This window comes from Panicum virgatum, chromosome 1N (assembly GCF_016808335.1).
Source record: "Panicum virgatum strain AP13 chromosome 1N, P.virgatum_v5, whole genome shotgun sequence".
NCBI classification, from domain to species: domain Eukaryota; kingdom Viridiplantae; phylum Streptophyta; class Magnoliopsida; order Poales; family Poaceae; genus Panicum; species Panicum virgatum.
This window is the reverse complement of record NC_053145.1, coordinates 50,811,743-50,835,956: the sequence shown is the minus strand read 5'-3', so window position 1 is coordinate 50,835,956 and position 24,214 is coordinate 50,811,743. Positions and strand designations below refer to the sequence as shown.

Here is a 24,214-nt window from a genome sequence, read left to right as displayed (position 1 = left end):
GGCGCCGCGCCTCGGCGCCGGCAGCATGAGGGCGGCGGAGACGGAGACGGCGGCGCCCGTCGTGGCGTGGGGCTCCGCGGCCCGCGTGCCGGGGTTCGTGCTGGACGGCCTCGCCGGGGACATGAGGCGCGGGGCCGCGGCGTTCGAGGTGACGCTCACCGACCCGTCGGCAGGGTTTTAAAATCCGATCGGACCGGCCTAACCGCCGCCCTCCGGTACCGGTTTATCGGACCGGTTAGGCCGGTAACCGGTAGAAACCGGTTGAATTCAAATTCAAATTCAAATAAATTCAAAAACTCCCATGCAACCGGTTCCGGCCGGTTTGACCGGTTTGAAATTCAAAAGCTCTCGTGCAACTGGTTTACCGGCCGGTTTGACCGGTGGGCCTTCATGGGCCGGCCCATTTTTTTTCTTTTTCTTTTTTGATTTAACTTTAAATTCTCACAAACTATACTAAATGAATGAATTTTTAAGAAAATTTGACACCATTAGATTCATTACACCTTGAAATATTTTTAGGATTTTTTTGAGAATTTTTCATTTTTTGAATTCAAATTTAAAATTTGAATTTTGGCCGGTTGGATACCGGCCGAAACCGGAACCGGACCGGACCGGTTTGACCGGGTTAAACCGGTTAACCTTGCCCGTCGGTGCAGGAGCAGGACGAGAGCCGCCAGGGGAAGCTGGTACGGTACTTGGCCAGGCGGGACGGGGATGCCGGTGCGCTGCTGGACCCGTGCGTTGTCATCGACGTGGACACGGCCGTGGCGGTGCCGCAGCCTGCGGCATGAAGGGCTAGTTTGGAAGCACAGGGCTGATTAGCCCGGGGGGCAATAAATCCTACGGGGATTTTTTTGGATTTTCGAATCCCCCTCTACGGCAGGGGAGATTATCCCCCGCCCCCTTCTGCTGTTTGGGAGCTAAGAAGAAAATCCTATTCCCCATACAAATCCCGAAGAACAAAACCACGTTCATGCCCTCCTAGATGCTAGATCTAGGCCTCAGGTTACGGTTTTTGGATCTGGAAACGCAGGCGATAGACCAAGCAAATCCAGGGGACAAAGCCTGCTGGGAGGAAGCTTGGGGTGAGGAGGCGGAGTGAGGAAGGACCGGCTGGTCGGTGGAGGCAGCTGGCCCTGTGGAGGTGGGGAGGTGCATGCCGGCGCCGGCGTCGGCGAATCGAGAACTCCGAGCGGGTGGTGGCGTTGCAACTGACGGGGAGGCGGAGCGGCGACGGCGGAGGCTGCTGCAGAGATCAAGACGTCCAGCGGGAGGGGGCAGAGGAGGGCGCGGGACGGCTGTGCCTGGATGGGGAAGTGAAGCGGCGGCGGTGCAACGGTGGAGAGGCGGCGGCGTGACGGCGCCTGCAAAGGAAACAAAGCGGCGGCGCGTCGCTTCGCTTCGCGAGGGACGGGGATGAACCCCCCGAGGAGGGGTCGAGGTGGGGCGTCGCTACCCCGGGGAAAACTCGTGGGTTGGGCTGGAACACCCTGTCCCGAGCGCTTCCAAAATTTGCAACGGGGCTAATTTCCACGTGGGCTTCCGACCCTGGGAAAAGACCGGGTTCCCTCTGGGATTTTGGGCTTCCAAACTAGCCCGAAAAGGTTGCACGCGGACTCCTTTCCTCTGGTAGCTTTAGGATTAAAGGAAACCATGTCCTTCTGCCCTGCTCACGATGGCATCATCTATTTTGATCTTATTTTTTTTATGTTAGTGATGATGAGTATGTTTACTAGTTCTGAACAGGTTTGATTTTTGCGTAATAGAAAATCTCGACTAGGGGTGCAAATTATAGATGGCCATCTGGGCGGCCTAGTCCAACACGACCCTAACCCGACTAGGCATGGCATGAGTGTTGGGCACGACACGAACCGTGCCGTGCCGGCATGCCGTGCTGCCGCCGCGGCCCACGACACGACATGACACAACCCTAACCCAACTAGGCACGTCACGAGTTGGGCACGACCCGACGAGGCACGATCGGTGAACCGTGCCGTGCCGCCGCCGCGGCCCACGACACGACACGACGGGCATTGGGTTGTGCTGTGCCGGCACGATGGCACGGTCGGCCCGGGCGTGTCGTGCCGCCCCATGTTCGTTGCCCGCCCCAGCGCGCCGTCGCTGCCGGTCGCCGCCGTCCGCGCATCGTCGTTGTCGGCCGCCCCCGCGCGTTCGCGCGACGTCGCTACTGGCCGCCCCCGGCGGCTGACCCGCGCACGCCGGCTGCCCCCAGCGTGCGGCCCTGCGCACGCCGGGCGCCGGGCCGCGCTCCCGCCGCCCGCCGGCACTCCCCTGCCCGCCGGCCGCCGCCGCTCGCCGGCCTTCCCATGCAGATGTGCGCGGGAGAGAGAGAGAGAGAGACAGAGATCGAGAAAGGTGGTTGTGGGATGTGGCGGCTGGATGATTGAAGGAGAGAGAGAGGGATTAGGGATTTAGGGTTGAGTGGGGAAGTTGGGCTTTTAATGGGCCAAATTGTTCCGGACACCAAATTAGTCGTGCTTGATCGGGTTAGACCCATTAGTCATGTCGTGTCAGGGTAGGCGCTATGGGTCGGAGTCCAGACCCAGGCACTACCCTATGCATCGTGTCGGGTCCACCCTGACCCAATAGGTCGTGGACTGGGCTGGATTAGTGTAGGTTTTTTTTTCGTGTCGTGGCTAGTGCGGCCCATTTGATCCAGCCCATTTGGCCATCTATAGTGCAAATTGACGACCCTTCCAACCCTCTTTAGTTCAAAATTTTGGAGAACTAGTACAAAATTTTAAACAAAAAGGATTGGAGATGCACCTAAGAATCACTAATTGACACCCCTAATCTCTATCATTTAGGCCAATTCACCTATTTTTCGGGCTAATAGCAATAACCATAGCATCGTGTGAGGATTTATCACATTATCAACAATATATAACCGATGATAAACCTAATATTTTATAATGGGACACATGCGCCAAGAAATCCTAAAGAGTATATATATTCATTCCTTCATGAAAAGCGGAGAAATATTTGTATACCTCCAAATCCCCCAGCAGCAGCCCAATCAGATGCTCTATGAACAACACAAATATTTCCGTACGTGTACCGCGCTACTTGCTAATAATAACAAGGACCAAGGATAACATAAGTACTACATGATACAAAACTTTTCAGTCACGATGGCTCTGAATGCATCCCATGAACCAGAGCTCATCAGAAAGCCCCATCATCCATCTCGAGCTCCCCGCCGGCGACCTCATCCTCCTCGTCGGCGATGTACAGATACGGGTTCTTCTCCACCGGCTTGAAGTTGTAGAACACGAAGAGGTAGAAGGCGAGGCTGGCGCCCTCGACGGCGACGTTGACGCCCCACTGGTACTTGTAGTTGAGCACCGCGAGGAACGCCGACACGATGATCCGGGTGAAGTAGAGGTAGCCGACGACGACGAGGTAGAAGCGCTTGAAGAGCGTGAGCTTCCGGAGGTTGCGCGCCGCCTTGCCGTCGGTCTTGGAGGCCTCGCGCAGGCCGCGGATGGACCAGATGATGGGGAAGAAGACGGCGCAGCAGCAGATGACGTCGACCAGCAGGAACACCTGGTTCCACACGATCCAGTCCTTCCCTGTCGGCCCCGTCTCGCCGATCACCACCAGCACCAGGTTCTCGATCACTTGCAGCGGGATCACGATCATGAGCACGCTCTTCTCGCGCTCCTGCACCAACAACTTTGTTTGGCATGATGATCCGATCCATGGCAATGTTGATCGGCTGCAGGTAGCTAGTAGTAAGTCGACCTGGAGGTAGGGCTTGAGGAAGGACCAGCCGGTGCCGATGAGGACGATGACGGTGAAGAGCAGGATGCCCTTGAAGAAGCCGAAGACGTAGAAGGCGACGTCCCAGCCGTGCGGCGTGCCCGTGCGCTCGACGAACCACGCGTCCTCGGCGGCGCACGCCGTCTTGAGCGCCTTGAACAGCAGCAGCGCGCCCATCACGGCGTGGATCCGCTCCGCGGTGGCGCGCTGCCGGCGGCACGTCCACACCCACCCCGCCAGGAACGCGAGGTACACCGCCGACACGCCCGCGTAGATGGCCGGCAGCGGCTGCAGCCCCACGGGGAGGTAGTCCCTGATCCCGCCGGAGGCGTCGCGGCGCACGTTGTACATCTCGGTGCGCACGTCCATGGTGACCTCCGCGCCGTCCTGGCAGTTGCTGAACACGACGGCGTACTCGTCGGGGTCGTCGATGGTCACCGTGGTGCTGGCCCCGCCAGGCGCGACGTCGTTGAGCCGGAGCACCGGGAGCGCGTAGTCGCTCGTCAGAACGCAGAACCCGCCGCCGCCGCCTCCCGGCGGGTCCGCGGCGGCGTACTCGGTCTGGTTGTTGACCTTGGGGAACTGGGCGCCGGAGATGAGCACGAACCCCATGAGGCTGGGGTCGACGCTCTTGCGGCGCGACCCCCGCCGGAGCTGCCACGCCGCGCGGCTTATGGAGATCGTGGCCCGGCCGCCGCTAGCGAAGCCGAACTGCTCGAAGAGGATGATCAGCCTCGGGTCCGACACGATGGACGTGGTCTTGATCTCGGCATGGGCGACCCGCCCGAGGAGGAGGAGGGCGGCGACGGCCACCGCGACGGCGACGGCGACGGAGGTGCCCATGGAGCTGGCCCGCGAGAGTGCGCGCGCGTTGTCATGCAACGCCGTAGATTGGCCGTTCCGATGCCTCCTGCTCAGGTTGCCCGTTCGGGATCGGGAACGACCATTGTGGCTGGTGCATGTGCAGGGCGCTCGCTCGGGACCGGCAATGGAGACGACGGACAAGCGGCTCATCGATGAGCATGGCGCGTTTTAGGGAGGGCCATGAGAGCGCGGGCCTTCTCTCTGCCACGCGTGCTTAAACTATTGCCTCCATTTGGTTTATATTTTTTTATTTATTAAGTACTCTGATGCATGCGTTGTAGCAAGTCCTGACCATTTCTATATCTCTGCAAAGTTTCATTTTCAGCACGTGCTGCATCATGATCCGCACGAACATTGGCATGCCGTGGCAACTCATCTTCAGATGAACTTGCAAGAACATTACTCTGCATTGTAGCATTGCATTTCGGCGTGAAATACTATCTTTTGTCGATCGGCAAAAAGGCTGAAGCTGGAGCAGCAGCTGAAGCAACTGGAAATTCAGTCATGAATGCAATACAAAGCACCACATTACATGTGCATAAAATAGCACACAATCACTCGCTGAAACCAATTGTCTGACATAGAACGGATAACTCACGAATCATGAACCAAAAACAGCAGAGAAACCTGAACTGCAACAACAACAAGACACATTAACCTAACACAACTAAGTTTGCCCGTGAAGGCAAGGTGATCACCGGAGCATCTAGAGGAGACCAACAAGCACAGCCATCGCCGCCATGACGGCGACGCTTGCGGCGGCAGCGACCCATTCGGCAGCGGCGGAGGACGCGCACCCCGACGACGGCCTGGGGCGCCCGCCCGGCTGTGCCAAGATCCCGGGCGCGGGCGCCGCGGCGGCCAGGCCGGCCGGGTGCACCATGACGCGCACCATGAGCCTCTGGCCCTGCTGGCAGTGGCCCGGCTCGCTGCTGATGAAGCAGAAGAAGCCCGGGCGGTCGAGGCGCACCGTGGTGGCGCCGTCGGAGAAGGCGGCGAGCGGCTCGGTGGCGTTGCAGGCGTCGAAGGCCGGGCGGTCCACCACCAGCACCGAGTCCTGGGCGTACTTGAACACTGCGAGCAGGAGCATCGGGTCGGATCAATCGTACCTGCATCGATTGGGCGAGGAATGGTTGTTGTTTCGGCATGGCTACTCACGGAGGCGGTCGCCGACGTGGAAGCGGTTGTTGGTAGCCCACCAGATGTAGCTGGTGTTGGCGTCGGGGACGCGCCACCCGCGCGGCCCGCCCACGCGGAACTCCAGCGGGGCCGGCCGCGGCGCGGCTGCTGCCTCGGTGGCGCTGGCGCCGGGCGCGGCGACGAGGACGGCGCCGGCGATGGCCAGCACGGGGAGCGCGCGGGAGCTGACGACGATGCCGGCCGCCGACGCCATGGATCTAGCTTGCTTGCTTGCTAGCTTACAGCAGGCGGCGAGGACGAGGGGAAGGAGAAGGACCGAGGCCCTGGTGCTCCGGCAGCGGCTCGGCGGTGCTCGCGCGCGCGCTCGGGTTGAGTCGCGTGGAGTGAGTGGGAACTGCAGGCGGGTGCGCGCTCGTGGGCGCCCGCGCGCGCGCGCGTCTTGTAGGGGCTCGGCAGGCTCGGGCGGTTGCTAAGGTGCCATGAGTTGCCTCCTGCTGGTCGCGTCGCGTCCGTCGGGGTGCCACGAGGCGGCGGCGGTTAGCGCTTTGCAGGGCATGCCATTGCCGTCGATCGCCGGCGTGCCAACGTGCAAGGCGCCGGCGCGCGGTGATTGGTTGGCATCTCGATCGTCGGGTGTGACAGTCCTGCCACCCAGAGCTCTGACAGATAGTACTCGGATGAAACTTGAGAGATCAAATGATTAAGCGAAATCTCGACATACTTTTGGCCTTTTGGGGTGGGAGGGACCGGGTTAACCCGCGACAGGTCGCGCGATAGGCCCGCGCGCGACACATGTTTTTCTCCGACACCAAGATTTCTTGTTTTTTACAGCGGCGCGGCGCATGCACCACTTAGTGGACAGAAGCGAGTACTAATATACAGAGACATCCCTTTTCAATGACATCACCATTAATGTCAGCAATACAAATTAGTTGTATTTTCTTTTAGTGGTCATTAGTCACTCATCAAGCTCTCGATTTCAACTCCGATCGCACCATTGTGCTTCTTTTAAAGAGATTTACAAAATAAGATCCATATTGGATATGTTTTGAAGCTGTTTTTATAAAACTATCATTATAAAACTATCAACTTATATTATATGTACAATAGTAACTTATATAGATCATTTAGCAAATTATATTTTATTTTGAGGATATTAATATGCATAGCAACTTGTGTTATATAGAACTTTTGTATCAAGTTATGTAGATTTATATCCTATGTGGTAACTGGTATAATTTGTATAGAACTTTTGTATCAAGTCATGTAGATTGTTGAGCAACCTAAATATTACCATAATATACCAAATTTTATAGGGATCCGAGTAGCAACTTATGTGAATTAACTATCACAACTTATGGAGAATCTATGCAGTAATTTGTATTGAATAAAAAGTTTTACTATATATGCGAAATCAAGTTACCTAGTAAATTATGTAGCATCTTATAAAGTGATTGTTGGTAACTTATCTACAACAGCACTATCTATTTATTACAATTTCATCCTTATGCTCTTGCCCTTTCTGGACATTCATGAATTCTTATGTATAAGTTCTAAGCTACATGAGCTCACTCTCCTGCCTTTAAAAATTCTAAAATAAGCACCAGCTCTTCTTGGAGAGGGAGATGATTCATCAAGTTCGATATTGTACTTCTCTACCATGCTGAAAAAGGGAAAAGGTGAAAAAAGGTGAGTTTAGCATTAACTAGGTTAAGAAAAAAGATCATAAGTTGCCACATACTCCCTCCATTCACTTTTGATAGCTATATTTCAAAAACTCAAAAGTTCATAAATGATAGTTATATTTGCTATTGGCATGGGGTGTGGCAATAAATAGCACTAGTAACGAGGAGTTTTCAGTTAAAGATTGGAGGACCAATAAAAAAGTCTGTGTTGCATTTATTATATGATAAGTAAGGTTATTTTCCTTTGTTATTGTGTCAAAGTGAAATATAGCTATCAAAATTGAATGGAGTGAGTAGTTTGGTGCACATTGTTTGCTAGGTACAAACTATAAGTTGCTACGCAGGTTCTATATAAGTTGCTACATAGGTTTCTGGGGTCTATGAGCCATTTAAAATCATTCTTGGGTCTATGATCCTTCCAAAATTTGGAAGAAGACCAAGTTGTTCTCTTCAGGAACAAGTTTCATCAACCCCTTCGTGTTCGCTTTTCTGTGCCATGCTGAAAAGAAGTACAAAAATACACTTCATAGTTGAGTATCCCCAGCTGCTGGGGATGATTTTTATAAACTAAAGATACTTAAGTTATTATGCTATGTTATGTGTAAGTTATGATAGTCCAAATATAACAGAAACAACGGGATGTGTGGTCAATAAGTTGCTACTTGGTCATCTGAAAATAAACTCCCCTCTAAGAATAATATGGCAGGATATGTATGTGCTCAATAAGTTGCTAATTGATGATCCAGAAAATAAACATCCCTCTAAAAATATTGTGTGATTACAAATAAAGCAAATTCTAGTATAGATTTGTGGAGAAAAAAAAGTAGTCATATAATTTATTCATGGGTAGCTGGTAAAAAACACTATAATCTCCAACCTCATAAATTGTCTCGTGTCAAGGAACACAAATTAGAACACCCCCTACATTGTGTGGTGGAAAAAATGCATGAACGAAAAAATAATTGAAAGTTGCTCCTACATCTGTACAAGTTGCTATAAGTTGCTAATGAGTTAACCATTAAATTGCTAATGAACATTTTTCATAGGAGATGTTGTTTGCTAGTACATGAATATAACTTCACACAAACAAACACATATTCAGAAAAAAAAATCGCACTTGCATGACCAGTAGAACTACCCAGTACCCACCCTACCCCCACCCCCAAATCCATGTGCGAGGATGTTCCCTCTCCCTCCCTCCCTCCTATGGATTAGGACATCAAATCCCAGAGGATGATGCTCAAAAATAGTCCCCAACCCCGGCGTCCACTCGAGCTCAACCTACGCCAATCTATCCCTTGTAGAAAAAACATGAAAACTCAGTGTTTGAGTCTGTATATTGTGACAATCTATCCACTAGTTCTAAAACGGACTAAGAAAAAATCCCAAGCAACAACGGACGATCACAATTGTAGCAACTGTAACAGTAGCATTTACTTCTATTTTTTCAGCCACATCAAATTGCATAATGCAAAAAATAAATCAAACAAGTTATGTCATGATCGTATTGATAAAAAACATAGAAGCAGATTCATCATTTTCGAGTTTCAATTTCCTTGCTGTGGTAGAAAAAAGTAAAACAAATGAGGAGAAAATGGCATACAAAAACGGTAACACATAGCTTGACACTTTATATTGCCAAAGTTGACACAACTATTAGAAAGTAAATTGACCTAGAATATATTATAAGATGTATTCTTTTTATCATCATTCAAATATCCTTGCAGATTGAGTACCAACCATCGGGTTCTCTCAAAAACATTAATATGGGTTCTTTACAGGTTGTGTGCCAACTATGAGGTCTCACGAAAAAATAGTAATATGTTCTGAACGGGTTGCTAGGCGCGCCCTCTATCCTGTTTGCATGTATCACCTTGAGTGTGAACATTCCGCAATCATTCCCGAGTTGAGAAAAAAAGAGAGAAAATGGTACATAATGTATAGCTAATCCAGAGTTTAATACATTGTACTATATCTGCATGAGTTGCTAATATCATATGCATAAAGTTTGCTACTGCTTATGCATAAGTTGCTACTACATGTGCATAAAGTCTGCTATTGCATATACATAAAGTTGCTACATAGATTGTTTGATACAAAAAACAATAAAAGTGACAACGAGCCTACTATGTCTAGTTGCCCCACCCTCCCCAACATGAATGAATATTCTATAGAGATAAAGACTACATTTCTCCATATTCAGAAAATGGACAACTATCCCTGCAAGTTGGGTTCCAGCCATCATATTCCCTCTAAGTACAAACTATTTTAGAGACAATTTTGGTGGTACAATGAAAATAATAAATTAATAATACATATGCTATTTTACCTATGTCTTTGAAATAGACATGCTATCTAAACAAAAAGAAAAATCACCTCTAAATTAGTTGCTAGATGCTTTATCATATCATAAAAAGTTAACAAGCTCTGTCAATTGTGTGTTTTAGGAGGGGGTGCTACTGCATCCGTTACCATACTTCATGTATATTGTCTAGTAGTATGGAAACGCTTCCAGACGTTGATTTTCAGCACCTAGCTAGACTGCAACAATGATCTATGTTCTATTTTATAGATACAAAAAAATAATATGAAAAGTAAATAAACACTAATTCAGAGTAAGATCAAAACGTACATAAACAGATAGCTTCCCCTATGAGCTTGATGAGCTCCCCAAGCCTATGGCCAGGTACATAAGGACTCACGATGACTCCTCCCCTCTCTCCCTGCTGACACACGGTGAGCACCTCATTCCCCCATCCTTGGACAATCCACACCCCGCCATGCGAACTGCAGGAGCTCTATTTCCATGGTGCATGTGGAAACTTGGTACTGCCTCCTCCCCCAGTCCCTCCTCCCCATTCACTTCTCCTTGCGCCCCGTTTGTATGCCTGCTGTGCGAGGCGCCCCATCCCCATGGTCAATAGAACTGGTGCTTCGTCCTCCCGTCTCCCTAGATGCGAGGCTCACAGAAATGGAAGAAAAAAGGGAGAGAGCATGGAGAACTCACATTGAGAGACGTTCGCCGGGTCTACGTATGCGCCTCCGCTCTCGTGGTCCGGGAATGCTGCCGCCGGCAGCTGAAATCGTCGTCGCCTAGGCATCGCCGTCGCCGTCCTGACGCTGGCGGTGGGGAAATTTGCAATCTGTTCTACACGTAACGAGCGCCTGGTATTGTAAAAGGCCGAGCAGGCGTAGCAAACCGGCAGGCCGCGCAGGGCCTGTGTTGGTCCGCTCGGCCAGCCCAACATCGCTTTGGTCGCGCGATAAGTCGCTAACGCGACTAGTCGTCTCTTAGCCTTTACCTTTGCGAGTATAAAATGAACATTTTGCTTGCTGCGCACAACGAGCGGCACAACTTGCTTGCTTTTCATGTCACCTCTGCGGCCTAGGAGGTATGGCCTCTTGTGCTTAATGGACTGGGCTAGGCCAACTTGGGCTTCACAACATGAAGTTCCTTTGCTGTTCAAAATCTGGGCCTGCACAATTTCAGCAATACGTTCCTTCTTCTTTTTTTGAAGAAATCGATACGTTCCTTTTTACAAAGATTCCGTTCATGCGATTTGTACGTAGTCTTTAATTACGAAGTTCTTCTTAATGGCCTAGATTTTACCAACAGGTCCCTTTCTATGTCGCTATCGTTACTAAGCACGATCATTGTTCTTGTTTGTTAACAAAATCCTCCCTGTACCCATGACGGGGCACATGATCTGTGTCCGCTTCCGGATCTGTGTCTCTTTTAGGCAAAAACAAAAGATCTAGGGATTCTTAGATGGAGTCTACTCTACCAAAAACATTTTTTATGCGTTCATATCCGCTAGCTGGAACCCTATTTTTGTGCTGTTTCCCACTGCATCCCATCGTGAGTTGATCGGAATACAGGTCATCTACATGTCTCTTAGGCAGCCAATAGTGTGCTCAAGATTCGTTCATCCAGAAGGCTCGGGGAGATGTGAGACCATTCCATTATAATTAGCAACGACAATTGGTTTGTTTAACGTACCTTGCTAAAACCAAAGGCAAAAGGGGCCGGGCAACAATTTTGTGTCTCTTCAGAAACCAGAATGTCAACCCTCGGAAGCTCGGAGCTCTCAACTACTTGGCTTCAGATTCCTTGAAAACGTCTTGTCCGACGATTATGTTCTCTCCAAGGAAATAACGCATCTTTCGCTGCCATCGGAGGTCCTAGGAGGAAACTCACTGTTCCATCCACTCTTCAGATTCTTATTTTCATGGAGCTTAGCCAGTCATTTGTTCAGGCCATGTTTCCAGTTCCAGGACCCATGTGCTTTCTTCTACAAAATGAAAAGGCACAGCATCTGAACTCCTGATTTACAGTTTCTCATGCATGGAGGCGATGCAGTTCTACGGGGTTGTTTGGATCCATATGTTAATGCCCCAAAATGCTAAAATTTATAGCACTATTATATCCAAACGAGAGTGCTAATAGGGTAAATTAAACTTTAACAATAACATTAGCAAAAGTTTAGCATTCAATTTTATCTCTCCAAATAGACCCTACACCGTTCGATCCGTGTATCCTCCTATTCATGTGCTGGATTTGCAAATTGCCCGGATTTGGTAGTGGCGGGCTGGTACCCGTACGTCGTTCCCATCTCTTCCCCTTTCCCTGCATGTTGGTCGCTTGCCGTATCGACGAACCATTCGGACAGATCACATACACTCTTTTTCAGCGAGAAGCAAGATTAGATGCTTCTAGCTCGGATAACACAAGCTTAAATACTCCCCGCACGAACGCTTGCTGGATGGAGTACACAATTATATGCCGCACAGCCGCAGCGCCTTCCCTTTCCGGCCCCGGATCGGTGGCCTTTATGCGCCCCGCCATTTAACAATCCCCCGCGCCGGGACAGCTGTCGCCGGCCGGCCGCCGGCGCGTACGCTTGTCCCCCGCGGCCGCAGCCCTTGCCCGAAACGACAGCCACCACGACCACGACGAACGCCGCGCTAGCTAGTTTACTCCGACCCGATCCCGCCGTACGAAAGCGTCCCCCCATCAAGCGCCCGAGGAGGAGGAGCACGAGCGGCGGCGGCGGCCGGCGTGGATGGACATGGACGCTCCGGCCCGGCCGTACGGCCGGGTGGCGGGGAGGGACCACCGGTCGCCGGCCAGGTGTGCGCGCGGGGGAGCAGGGCATCGCCGCCCGGTCGCCGTGACAGCTACGCCTGCGCCGGGGGATAGGGAAAAACAATTCGCCGTTGCTCGCGATGTACGGGACAGCGTGCTTCCGCCTGCCGCGCGCTAGATTCTGCCGATCTGGTGGCCATGCTAGCTAGGACGATTAAACTAGGGAGAGCTATGGCATGCAGCAACACGGCAAGCAGTACCGTGGACCGGCCGGCCGACCGGAGCTCGGGCGGCGGTGCGGGGAGCCGCGTGTCAAGTTGCTAAAGCGGAGGAGATCTATGCCGTGGATCTCGAGTGGAGGGGTCGATCCCTCGGCTGCAGACTCCCCAGGCCTGAGGCGGCCGTGACGCGCTGGGATTTGGACTCCTCTCCGGCCGCTTGCGATCCTCCGTGCCGTGCGATGAAGCTGCCCCTGCAAAAGACAAATCCCAACGGTCTCGAGTCTGGACTGTCTCCTCCTACAGGGGCGGAGCCTAGTGGAGGTCATACTGCGCTCCGCCTTCCCTGATTTAGCAAAATTACTGGCGATTTAAACTATACCTATAACCATTAGCCAATAATACTTCTTTTAACCAAGCACTTATGTAGTTGTTCATTAATAATGGACATTTTAGCCCCCTTGATTTGAAGTCACGCACCGCCACTGGTCTCGCGCCACTGTGCTTTTGTAATAGTCAGGCGCCAATGCTGCAACGACTCGCGAACATAGAATTGATCGAACTCACTGCGCCATGTATCTCTACTCCATTCTCTGCTAAGTAAGCTATCTTTACCTCTATGTATTTTCTCTACTAAGTAAGCAATGATTCCTCGGTCTGTCAATCCAAACCTAGAAAACTCAATCAGATTTCTAATCGAAATCCAAACAAATCAATCCAAGGGTGTGTTTAGTTTCTTTGTTTTGGAATTTTGAAAGGGATTTTTTTTTCACATTTGAAGTATTAAACATAGACTAATCCCAAAACTAATTAGTAAACTTCGAGACGAATCTAATGAGCCTAACTAATCCGGCATTAGCATATGTTTACTGTAGTTTTACTGTATCAATTTAGTGTCTAACTACGACCTAACTAGATTCATTAGATTCGAGCTTATCCAACTCCTTTATATATCATATGTCTCTTTACCTACTTCCTAAATCCACTACTGACCTCCTAGATAAACAGAGGAGAACGTCCTTCTGGCAGGGAGGAGGTCAAAAGAAAAAATATCATCTGGTCAAATGGGACATTATTAATAAGAGCAAAAAGCATGGTGGTCTTGGGATTAAAAACATTCATAAAATGAACATCAGTTTACTATGCAAGTGGTGGTGGAAGCTTGAAGCTGAGGAAGACCTTTGGCAACAGATTGTTAGACAGAAATACCACCTAAATGACACTATGGGGACTGTGAAACACAAACTTGATGATTCCCCCATGTGGAGAGATCTTGGGGTATCATTGATATGTGTTTTGGGGCTAATTCTGTCCCCCAGAAACATGCATCAATACAAACTCTGGATAGCCAACTGGCTCCCTGGTGGGAATGCCGTTTACACCAGTGGGTGTGCGGCTATTTGCTGGGCAATTTGGAAATGCAGGAATAAGGCCTGCTTTGATAAGAAAATACCCAAACATCCTGGCGAGATTTTGACACACGCTTGTTACTTTCTAACATATTGGGTAGGTCTTCATAACGAAGTCGCACAAGAAAGAATCCTGGATGGTGTCCAGAAGCTCTTGGCGTGTGCACACAGGGTGCTGGCGACTCAACAAGCCTCCCCTCCTTCACTGCGGATTCTACCATCTCCTCCGGAAGACGATCAAGACGAAGGCGAAGACATGTGAGCTGGGGGCTACGTTGTTTGGTGTCTCGAACCTGTCTGGCCTGCTACTGTTTCTTAGTGCTTCTTTTGTCTATGTCGTGTTGTTGGGGACTTGTGATACGGGAATCCTGGGTCTTTCTCCCGACGGGTACTAGGCTGAATCAGGCCCGGTCCTGAGATTTTAGTGGCCCAGGGCGAAACTCAATTTAAGGCCCTTAATACAAATATATTCATGTCAAAGACTTTTTAATACTAAGTATTAGATGCATATTTTCTAGACAACATAATGGTGCTAAATCTGTAAAAGAAATTAGTAATCAGAAACTAGCACAAAATCGAAGGGTACTAGATGAACGCAAGAAGAAATTTTTGCTGACTGTCTTTAAAAACTCGCACCTCAATGTATAGATTCTATTCCTCACCAATGTATAATGAATTGAGATTATCAGTGGCCAGCTGCAACGAACATGTAATATATATAATGATATGTGGTCATCAATGATATCATAGCGAAAGGGCTTGTAGCCTAATAGTTGCAAGAGCCTCAGTAGCACCTGAGGTTCTCGGTTCAACTCCCCATGGGAGCGAATATTCAGTGGTAGGCGACGTCTCAGTCTTTAAAAATGCTCATAGGGATAGAGTTTGCGTGTGTGTTCATAGGGGTGTGAGTGTGCGTGCATTGTTCTAAAAAAATAATATCATAGATCATGATAATTGTTACGTGCAGCTAGGATATACCTAGCTAGCTACCTATTCGGTCGTACTTGATTGTCGATGGCTTGATCTTGGTAACTGCGGATTAGACACATGAACATGCTTTCATGCGTTGGGTAATATGGCCATGTATTGCTCATGATGTGTACTCTACATAGTATACATGTAGGGGCCCCTTGGATTCCGAGGCCCGGGGCGGGTGCACTGCTCGACCCCCCTCAGGGCCGGGCCTGGGCTGAATCAGACTAGCTTCTCGTCCTCCCCCACATCCCCCGTTAGACTTCTGGTGTCCTTAAACTTGTTTCTCGCCTGGTTCTGTACTCTCGTTATTTCCGTTTTGTAATGGAAATGGGGCAGTCCCCGTGTCGAAAAAACTAGATTCATTAGATTCATCTCGCGATTTACAGTCCATTTTATGTAATACGATTTTTTCGACTACATTTAATACACCATGCAGGCGATTTACAAATCTTTTAGAATTTTAAAAAATAGATCTAAACAAGGCCCAAATCTCAATACGAGCCCGGACAATCAATATCTCGCGCGGTTATGGAAAATTTGTATATGGAGTGAAAGAGCAAAAAAAAATTGATAATCTCATGTAGATCTAGATAAAATTTATATTTTACTCGTGGTAACGCACGCGTAATATGCTAGTCTACCGATAATATCAGGTTTCAGAGAAACACATGGAGTCTATCCCGTCAATCCGTGCGTGTGTCCGCCCGATCTTCCTGCCCCCGACGAGGGACGCGCTCTCCTAAACACTGCACGTGTTCACCAATTGCTCGGTTAGTCTTCCACTCCGAGTCGACGGCGGCGGTCGCTCCTAATAAAAACCTTCCAGTGCTTCACGTATACCTTTAATTTCCACAAAAGCAATGTGCAGCCAAAGCGAGTTGGCCATTAACGAAGCATACTACCATGGTCCCCGACCACTATTAGATCATCAACCGTGTGAGAAGATCAGATCAGGTCAGATCCTCATTTGACCGTGGCCGTAGACGACGCACTGATCTGACTGGCATGGGGGCACCAGCATTATCCGACTCGAGGAGCGTGCCGGCACGCATGCATCGAAACGTAGGGTAGGGTAACCAACAATGTTCGGCAGCCTGCAAGATTTACCCATAACCGCGTACGATTTGCAGAAGCTGCGCCAATGCGGAGTACGCGGATCATCCAAAAGCAGTGACGTGTCAACCGCAACTGCTATACGTGCGTTGACAGCCTTCATATATAGGAGTATGTCCTCCTACCAATATGCATGCTTGTTCCTCTGAATCATGCATGATGGCCATCTAACTAGTATAGTCTTCCACGGAAGATATTAATAATAATGGGCCTTTGGGATCTTTATTACCTTTCACTCTGACGAGGAAGCCTGCCGCTGGTCGGTCTTGAGACGTCAACTGGTGGGTTGCCCCTTTTCGTTCTGCTCCACTTTGTGAAACATGCTTGCGCTCGCTGTGTGCCAAGGGCAATGCGTGACTACTGGTCCATGTCTATCACAACTCACAAGTTCTTTTTTTTGTTCAAGCAACAGCCTCACATGTGTGACACAACACACAAGTTTAATTATTGCTAACAGCTAGCTTTCGTCCCTTCCGTTTATCCTTGATGCGAAAACTTGATTAGTTGTTATCTTTTTTTCATGTCATTATAGAAAGGCAACTAACGCACCTCCGTGATGAATGCTTAGTTCTTTTCGATGTCGTATGAGGGAGATGTGGTTGATTTCGTCGAGGGGAAGGGGGCATGTGCCCCACTAAATTTCTCTCATGCCCTATTCAACTAGCCATATTTAAATGTTGATTTAGATTCTTTTCGTCCCTACATGACATATAATTACAATAAACATATTAATGTTGACAAGACTGTACCCTGTATCAAGGATTAGAGATGGTTAGTTTTGTGAGTGTTTATAGTACACTTATTACCTCCTAGGCTCCTAGGACAGACGTGGCTAAATAAATCTCAACCCTTGAATTTATAAGGATAAAACGAATCAAATAAAGGTAAAAAGAGGAAAATACCTGCATGCGGCCATGTAGTGGAATTCAATAGATCAGCCAAAGGTTGGCTAGTGCGGAAACCAAATGTCAATTATTATTTACCTTGATTTTGTTGAATGTATGTGCACGGCCACCACATATTTATAAATCATGCATGTACTGTCTTTCAAAGCTGTCATCTTATGATTGATCCAAATACTCCATGCATATTTTAAAGGGAAAATTTCATTTACACTCTTGAATTATCGTAAAAATCTGATTTTCAACATTCAACTATAAAACCGAATAACAAAGATCATCTAACTGTACTGTCAAAATCGAACAAATTTGACCCTTGGTTTCTTTTGAAAGTGAGTTTGTATTTTTATAAAAAATAAAAAATTCTAATTAGATTTAGAAAAATCAAAACTAATTTATTTTAAAAATATGAAACTAGTACCAAAAAAATTTCTAAAAATGTAAGCTATTTATTGAATACTAGGCATAAGTACAAGCAACCAAATATTATGAATATAAAAATTTGTTATATTTTTAGAAAACTTTTGATAGCCATTTCGTACCTTTTGATTTAAAATAATTACTTATTAATTTTTAGTTTAAATATAAATATTTTAAATTGTGATAAAATGGTACTAGTTGTTATATCAGGACTAAAATCAGAGAAACCATTACTAAATCCAAACAAAGTTTAAACAAATAACGATGACCATGGTATAATTTTTTTTCCTTTAGTCAATCACCGGTAACCATGAGACATCTGGATATTTCGGTTGATAAAAATCCTATGAAATCATTAAATATTTGGAGCGTTTTTCCTTATCGTTGAACAAGATTCAAAAAGCAATACGGAGCACCACGTGCCGCACGGGGGAATGGAAGCATCATGTCACCAGCCCATCACGTCCAACTATTAGCCAAGAACGCACAGATCGCTCTCAAGCTCCCCCTCCCCACGATCAGCTAATTTCTCCCCTCGCATCATGCCTCCCATGACCCCAGAAACCACACACGGACACAGTGGCGCAGACGACTCCTCCAGCTGTGTGCCTGCGCTCTTTTCCTCCCGTGCTAATCCTCAGCACCCCTCCCTCCTGAGTCCTGAATAAAGCGCTCGAGATCGATGGCAACATCAGCTCCCACTCGCTGTCTCCGATCCTCTCCACGCACGCGCGCACGCGCTCTCGCTTTCTTCCTCGCGTACAAGGTCTCGTTTCTTTGCGGCCCAAACCGTGTGGAGGCCGGGCGCGCGGCACGAGCGGGCTAGGCTTAGCGCGTCTTGCGTGGCCGCAGCGGCGCGGAGAACTGACTCCGAGTCTCTGACTGACCGACTGCTGACCCCGGGTCAGAGCATGGCCCGTGTCGCGCCGTCGCGGCGGGGACGACGAGGCGGTGTTACTGTGTTAGGCCGCGCTGCCGCACTACTCCCGGCCCGGCCGTGTTGACGGCCGGCGAGGCGCGCGGCCGGGACGACCCGACCCGATCGATCCGGCCGCCGTACAGGCGGGCGGGACGGGACACGGGAGGGAGGGGGGACCAGGTGACGCGCGGCCGGGCCGGGGGCGCGTGCCGACTGCCCGACGTGGCGCGCGCCGATGGGGTGGGTGACGATGTGGCGGTGGCGCGGTCAAAAGGGAGGTCGTGCACCGCCCCGGAGGCGGAGCCGGCAGGGCCGTGGCCTTTTCGGCGACGGCGACGGCGCCATCGGATGAGCGCGAGGGCGAGGCTCCCCGGCCGGGCCGGCTCGCCTTTCTTCCTCGGAACCGCGTCGCGGAAGAAGAATAATATCGCTCTGGCTTGAAGCGACCGGGACGCGCGCAGCGGCGCCCAGGTGTTCAACGAGTTAGGCGCCTCGGCTTAGCCTGGCCAGCGATCGCCGTCGCCGGATCTAGGATTATTTTAGCTCATCTTGATCGACCTGCTTGGCGAGCATCAACTTTCTGGTCTACGATTGAGCAGTGGGATGACGATCGAGTCCTGGGATTTACAAAGAAAAGAATTTTGCATTTCAGTTCTTAAGGGCGCGTTTAGTTTTTTAGGAACTTTTACAACACTAATTAGGAGTATTAAATACAAACTAATTGTAAAACTAATTACACAAATGGACGGAAAGTCACGAGATGAATCTATTAAACCTAGTTAATCCATCATTAGAGGTTGTTTACTGTAGCACGACATTGTTTAATCATTGCATAATTAGGTTCATTAGATTCGTCTCGCAATTTTGCCCGTGGGTTATGGAATGAGTTTTGTCAGTTGTCCATATTTAATACTTCTAATTAGTAGTCAAACGTTCGAAGTTACTGTAGCGCAAGAAAAAAATAATACTCTTTATATATTAATTTGTTTGTTATACTATACCTTAGTTAATTGGACAACTGTTTTTTTATTAGTTGGACAAGTGTTCATGAACTGAGCATTTCAGTAGTAACCTTGGATCCGTCAGATGGGAAGGCGTCATTTTGGATTCATCAGATCTTACTAATTGCAGCCTCCTTTTGAGACCTCCACATGAAGAAATCTTGGATCCTAGATGGATACTCTAGAAAAAAAAAGATATCTTAAAAATTCTCTAAAAAATAAAATATCTAGCCATCAATTCGAAATGATGTAATTATCATTGATACTAATAGCCATTGGACCTACTCTTTCTAATAAATTATCCACCAACACCCTCCGCCCTAGAAAGAGTATACTTCTAGTTTTTTCAGATATATTAGTGGTGGTGTGAAAAGACTCTTGTGCCCTCATTTGTTGGCCACGTGCAGTTAGTTTTTGCACGTAAATCAGATCTGATCACTTAATTAGGCAGGCAGTTGAGATCTAACTTCTAGAATTGCAATTTGTTGTGGGATTTTTTCAAACACAGAATTGCACTTTTCATGGGACAGAAGAACTATAGCCGTTATGAAGAATTAGACTAAAATAATCCCCCTATATCTATATCTCAATTACCACATCTGCCATTATGAAAAAATTAAACTAACAATCTTCTACTGATCACATTCCAAGCTAATTTAAATCTTTATCCAAACTGACTTTTATCCCTTCACGTTACCAAGCCCATCGCAACAAAAGCGATACCACAATACGATAGTTTTAGTCTAATTTTTGTTGGTGGTATGGCACCATTGAGATCTCAATGGCTAGAGATGGATCTGAATGGTGGTATGGCACTGCGCATGGCCGTGCTCACCCGATATCGTAAGGTTTGCAACCATCCGGCCAGTTCATCTCATGTGAGTTACCACGCTAATCTAAAATTTGTATTTCATATATTTCTAATAGAAGCTGTTTAAGAGTTTAAATGTTTGATGGATTATTATAAATTTTGATTATTACCTCTTAATTATTTTATAAATTTATAATACTTATATCTCACAATTACTACCTGTGCGGAAGCACGGGTTGATGGACTAGTGTGAACTAATTAGATTCTTTTGTTAAAAAAAAATTGAACTAATTAGATTCTGAAGCACGTGAAAAGAGACAAGCTGGATGGTGCCTACTAGACTCGAGCAACATTGAGCATTTGAGCTAGGAAACGTGGACCAACACGAACGACAGCTACGTATGTTTGGGTATGGTAGGCCACAACGCAAGTTGGGAGCCCCCGAGTCAACTGTAAAGGCACGAGACGAAGGCGACACTGTACAAACGGGAGCGAGGCCGGTCAACTGCGCCGGGTCCGGAGTCCAGCACAATGAGCAGAGCACACCTGATGAGCTTGGGAGACCAAGCGACTAGCAAGTAGTGCTTGCTTGCTCGGCCTTTGGCGTTCGTCCCAAGAGAGGGCGGCGGGCCCACATGCGTCCATGTACCGTGTTGGTAGATGTGTGGGTGTTGTCTGGGTGCTCGCTGATGCTAGCTATGCAGTCAGGATCGCCCGGGCGTCAGCGTTCAGGAGGATTTCCTCGGAACTGTTCTGATCGACTCGTGAGACCGGGCCGGGGTTGAACTACTATTTCTGCTCCCCTGCTCAGCATCTACAGCACCAGGAACTCTAAAAGCGACACGCCACCAAAACCGACAGTACTATCATCTATCTGACACACGAACGAACTGAATTTTCAGAGAACACTCAATACGATCGATGACTGCTGCTCCATCGATCGCGAGCGGAAACGGCTGCAATCTAGCTAGGATCTGCCGGAGTGCCGGTTGATGGCCGGCGTTGTTGGCCGCTGGCTACGAGCAAAGGAAACAAACATGGTTTGTCCCTGTCGCCTGTCGTGGCTCCTCCACGCAGTAGCACCGAAAAAAAACACGCACAGGGGCAGCAGGTGCTAAGCTAAGCTCTAGGCGGGGAGGCCGCGCTTTCGGCAGGAAATCCTACGGTAAGTCGGTAATCCGTCATCATATCCGTGGAGAAGAAAGCGGCCGGGGAAAACTTAAAGGTTCCCAGAATTACCCGCGACACCGATCGGCCGGGGGGGCATTTCCGGCAACGCCCGGCGCCACCGGGATGTAGCGGCAGCATGGTTTTAAATAACGGACTAAGGGGTTTAGCGATTGGACTAAAAAAACAGCTAATAGCGGGCTAAATAAAGCTATAGCGGGCTGTAGCGGCTAAATTACACATAAGTTCAAATAGCGGTATCATGTCTCAAATAGCTATAGCGGGCTCGCTATAGCGGGAGATTTAAAACCTTGAGTGGCAGTGGGATGCCCCTGACAGCGACGCGGCCTCCCGGCCGGCGAGCCCGTGCTGGATATATACGCGGCAGCAGCCTCACTCGGTGGCCGCATCACCTCATCACCGAGACACTCATCGCCAGTCACTGCTACCTCGCTGGGGATCAGACTAAGATCGTCAAGTGAAAGACTTGGCGAGAGCTAGAGAGAGGGGAGAGGAGACGACAGGAATAAGAATGGAAGGGCAGTTTGGCTGGGGGAGGGAGGAGGGAGGGTGGAGGAAGGGGCCGTGGACGGCGCAGGAGGACAAGCTGCTGGTCGAGTACGTCAGGCAGCACGGCGAAGGGAGGTGGAATTCTGTCGCCAAGCTGACTGGTACTGATCGAAACACTTCTCGTTGCTAATCCTCGTTTGTTCTTTCACTTGTATCTCTAGTTTTTTTTCCTTAATTTTCGTCAGCGAGAGCCTTAACCAACCTGAAGCTGCAACTTGCATTAGGTTAATCGCCAAGTTGATACAGTAGTCAAACCTGCAAGTGCATGTAAATTTTGGCTCGCGTGATTGCCAACTTGCAGAGTCAAATAGTCAATTGGGATTCATGCATGGTTCAGCTCCCATCGTACGCCAAGTGTCTGACACTGGCCGGGCTTGATGCAGGTCTGAAGCGAAGCGGCAAGAGCTGCCGGCTCCGGTGGGTGAACTACCTGAGGCCCGACCTCAAGAGAGGCAAGATCACGCCGCAGGAGGAGAGCGTCATACTCGAGCTGCACGCCCTCTGGGGAAACAGGTAACAATCTCTTCAGAATCTGCAGGGTTTTTTTCCTTTTTCTGCATACAACTGGACGGTATAGTAGAGTAGCTGATCACGTTCTGCTCTGATACACAAACAGGTGGTCGACGATCGCGCGCAGCCTGCCGGGGCGGACGGACAACGAGATCAAGAACTACTGGCGAACGCACTTCAAGAAGGGCAAGCCGTCCAAGAACATCGAGCGCGCCCGGGCGCGGTTCCTCAAGCAGCGCCGCGAGATGCAGAGCCAGCTGCAGCAGCAGCAGCAGCAGCAGGGGCAGGACCAGCAGCAGCGGCAGAGGCAGCAGGCCGGCGACGGCCACGACGACGGAGCCGTCATCAGGGAGGCGTCGTCGTCGCCGGCCGTTTCCCTCGCGCGGCAGGACGAGGAGGACCTGCAGATGCTGCAGCAGGACATGGACGACCTGCTGTTCCAGTTCTGCTGCCCCATGGCCTCCTGCGCCTCCTCCTCCTGCTGCCTCCTCCCCGGCGCCACCGCGTCGGCAAGCGAGGAGGGGTCCAGCTGGGACCACCCTCAGCTCGACGGCGGCGCCACGTGGGGGTGGGGCAGCCTGTGGAACCTCGACGACGTCGTGGATGACGTCGACGGCGGCGCCTGCGGCGGCTGGGACACCAGCTTCCCTTGGCTGCAGGAGCAAGGGCTCGCTTTCTACTAGCAGCTAGCCTACAATTTTATAGCCCAGCTACTATAAGTAGATGTTCTTTTTCGTGCTCGACTGCTTGCTGCTGCCGGCGCCTATGCGCGGAGGGTACACGTAGTGGCTAGAGGGTGAGAGCGAGAGGCAACTGTGATTGCGTACATGTGGTGTTGGTAGATAAGGATGCAACACCAACTAAAGCCCACTTCGATCGAGTAGCCTGTCTCTGTGACATGTTTAGCTCGACTAATAAGAGCACTTCCTTAGGGGAATGGAGTAGTTTTTTTCTCTCTCCTTTTGAAACAAAGGAGAGATGAGAAGACAAGAAGATGATGTGAATGTGTTGAAAGTGCACCTTGCGTCCCGTACTTTCATTTTACATCTATATATACTCGACAACTCAAGTTCAACATGCATTTTTTATGCACAATTAGTCTTATTACTAGCCTGGATTTCATTTTCCTAATGAGTTCTCCAAAATCGTGCTCTATCATTTCAAATTTTAAGTCAAACCCATCTTTTATCTTCCATGATCACAAGTTAATAAATTTATAATACATTATATGTATGTATTCATAGCAATAAGTGTGTGTGCATTAGAGCGTCTGCGTTTGTATTATTTTTGAAAAAAAATGTAATAGGTTGTGTTAATTATTTGAAAACTTCAACTAATTATATATGACTGGCACAAGTGGAAGAAATCATGATAATCTTACGAATGCTACTATCTCCATCTTATAATATAGTTATTTTTAGATTTTCTCCAAATTAAACCTTTTAAACTTTGACGGTAGACGGTTAAAAAAATTATAAAGATTGACAACATAAAAGTAATATTAGTTTATTTATAATAAAATAAACTATCTTACATATAACCTTTTTTATTTAAAGTAATTAGTTTCAAAATAATTAGTCGAATACAAAAATATTTGACTTTAACTAAATTTAAAAGTTATTGTATTTTAGGATTGAGGTAATA

The 24,214-nt window shown here is 48.8% G+C and overlaps 3 protein-coding genes across 3 annotated transcripts; 1 reads left to right on the top strand and 2 right to left on the bottom strand.

Moving 5' to 3' along the window:
- Positions 1-3,186: 3,186 nt before the first annotated feature.
- LOC120654152 (protein CANDIDATE G-PROTEIN COUPLED RECEPTOR 7-like) lies at positions 3,187-4,635 on the bottom strand. The gene is made up of 2 exons (XM_039931705.1): positions 3,766-4,635; positions 3,187-3,684 (listed from the first exon to the last, which is right to left on the bottom strand). The coding sequence occupies exons 1-2, from the start codon at positions 4,624-4,626 to the stop codon at positions 3,187-3,189; spliced, it is 1,359 nt and encodes a 452-aa protein (XP_039787639.1). The 5' UTR covers positions 4,627-4,635.
- A 718-nt stretch (positions 4,636-5,353) lies between these two features.
- Positions 5,354-6,040, bottom strand: LOC120653631 (early nodulin-like protein 1). Its single transcript, XM_039931332.1, has 2 exons — positions 5,806-6,040; positions 5,354-5,721 (listed from the first exon to the last, which is right to left on the bottom strand). Exons 1-2 carry the CDS (start codon positions 6,038-6,040, stop codon positions 5,354-5,356), a joined length of 603 nt encoding a protein of 200 aa, XP_039787266.1.
- Positions 6,041-21,883: 15,843 nt separating this feature from the next.
- On the top strand, positions 21,884-23,677 carry LOC120656471 (transcription factor MYB59-like). Its single transcript, XM_039934567.1, has 3 exons — positions 21,884-22,161; positions 22,444-22,573; positions 22,677-23,677. The coding sequence occupies exons 1-3, from the start codon at positions 22,023-22,025 to the stop codon at positions 23,251-23,253; spliced, it is 846 nt and encodes a 281-aa protein (XP_039790501.1). The 5' UTR covers positions 21,884-22,022; the 3' UTR covers positions 23,254-23,677.
- Positions 23,678-24,214: the final 537 nt, after the last annotated feature.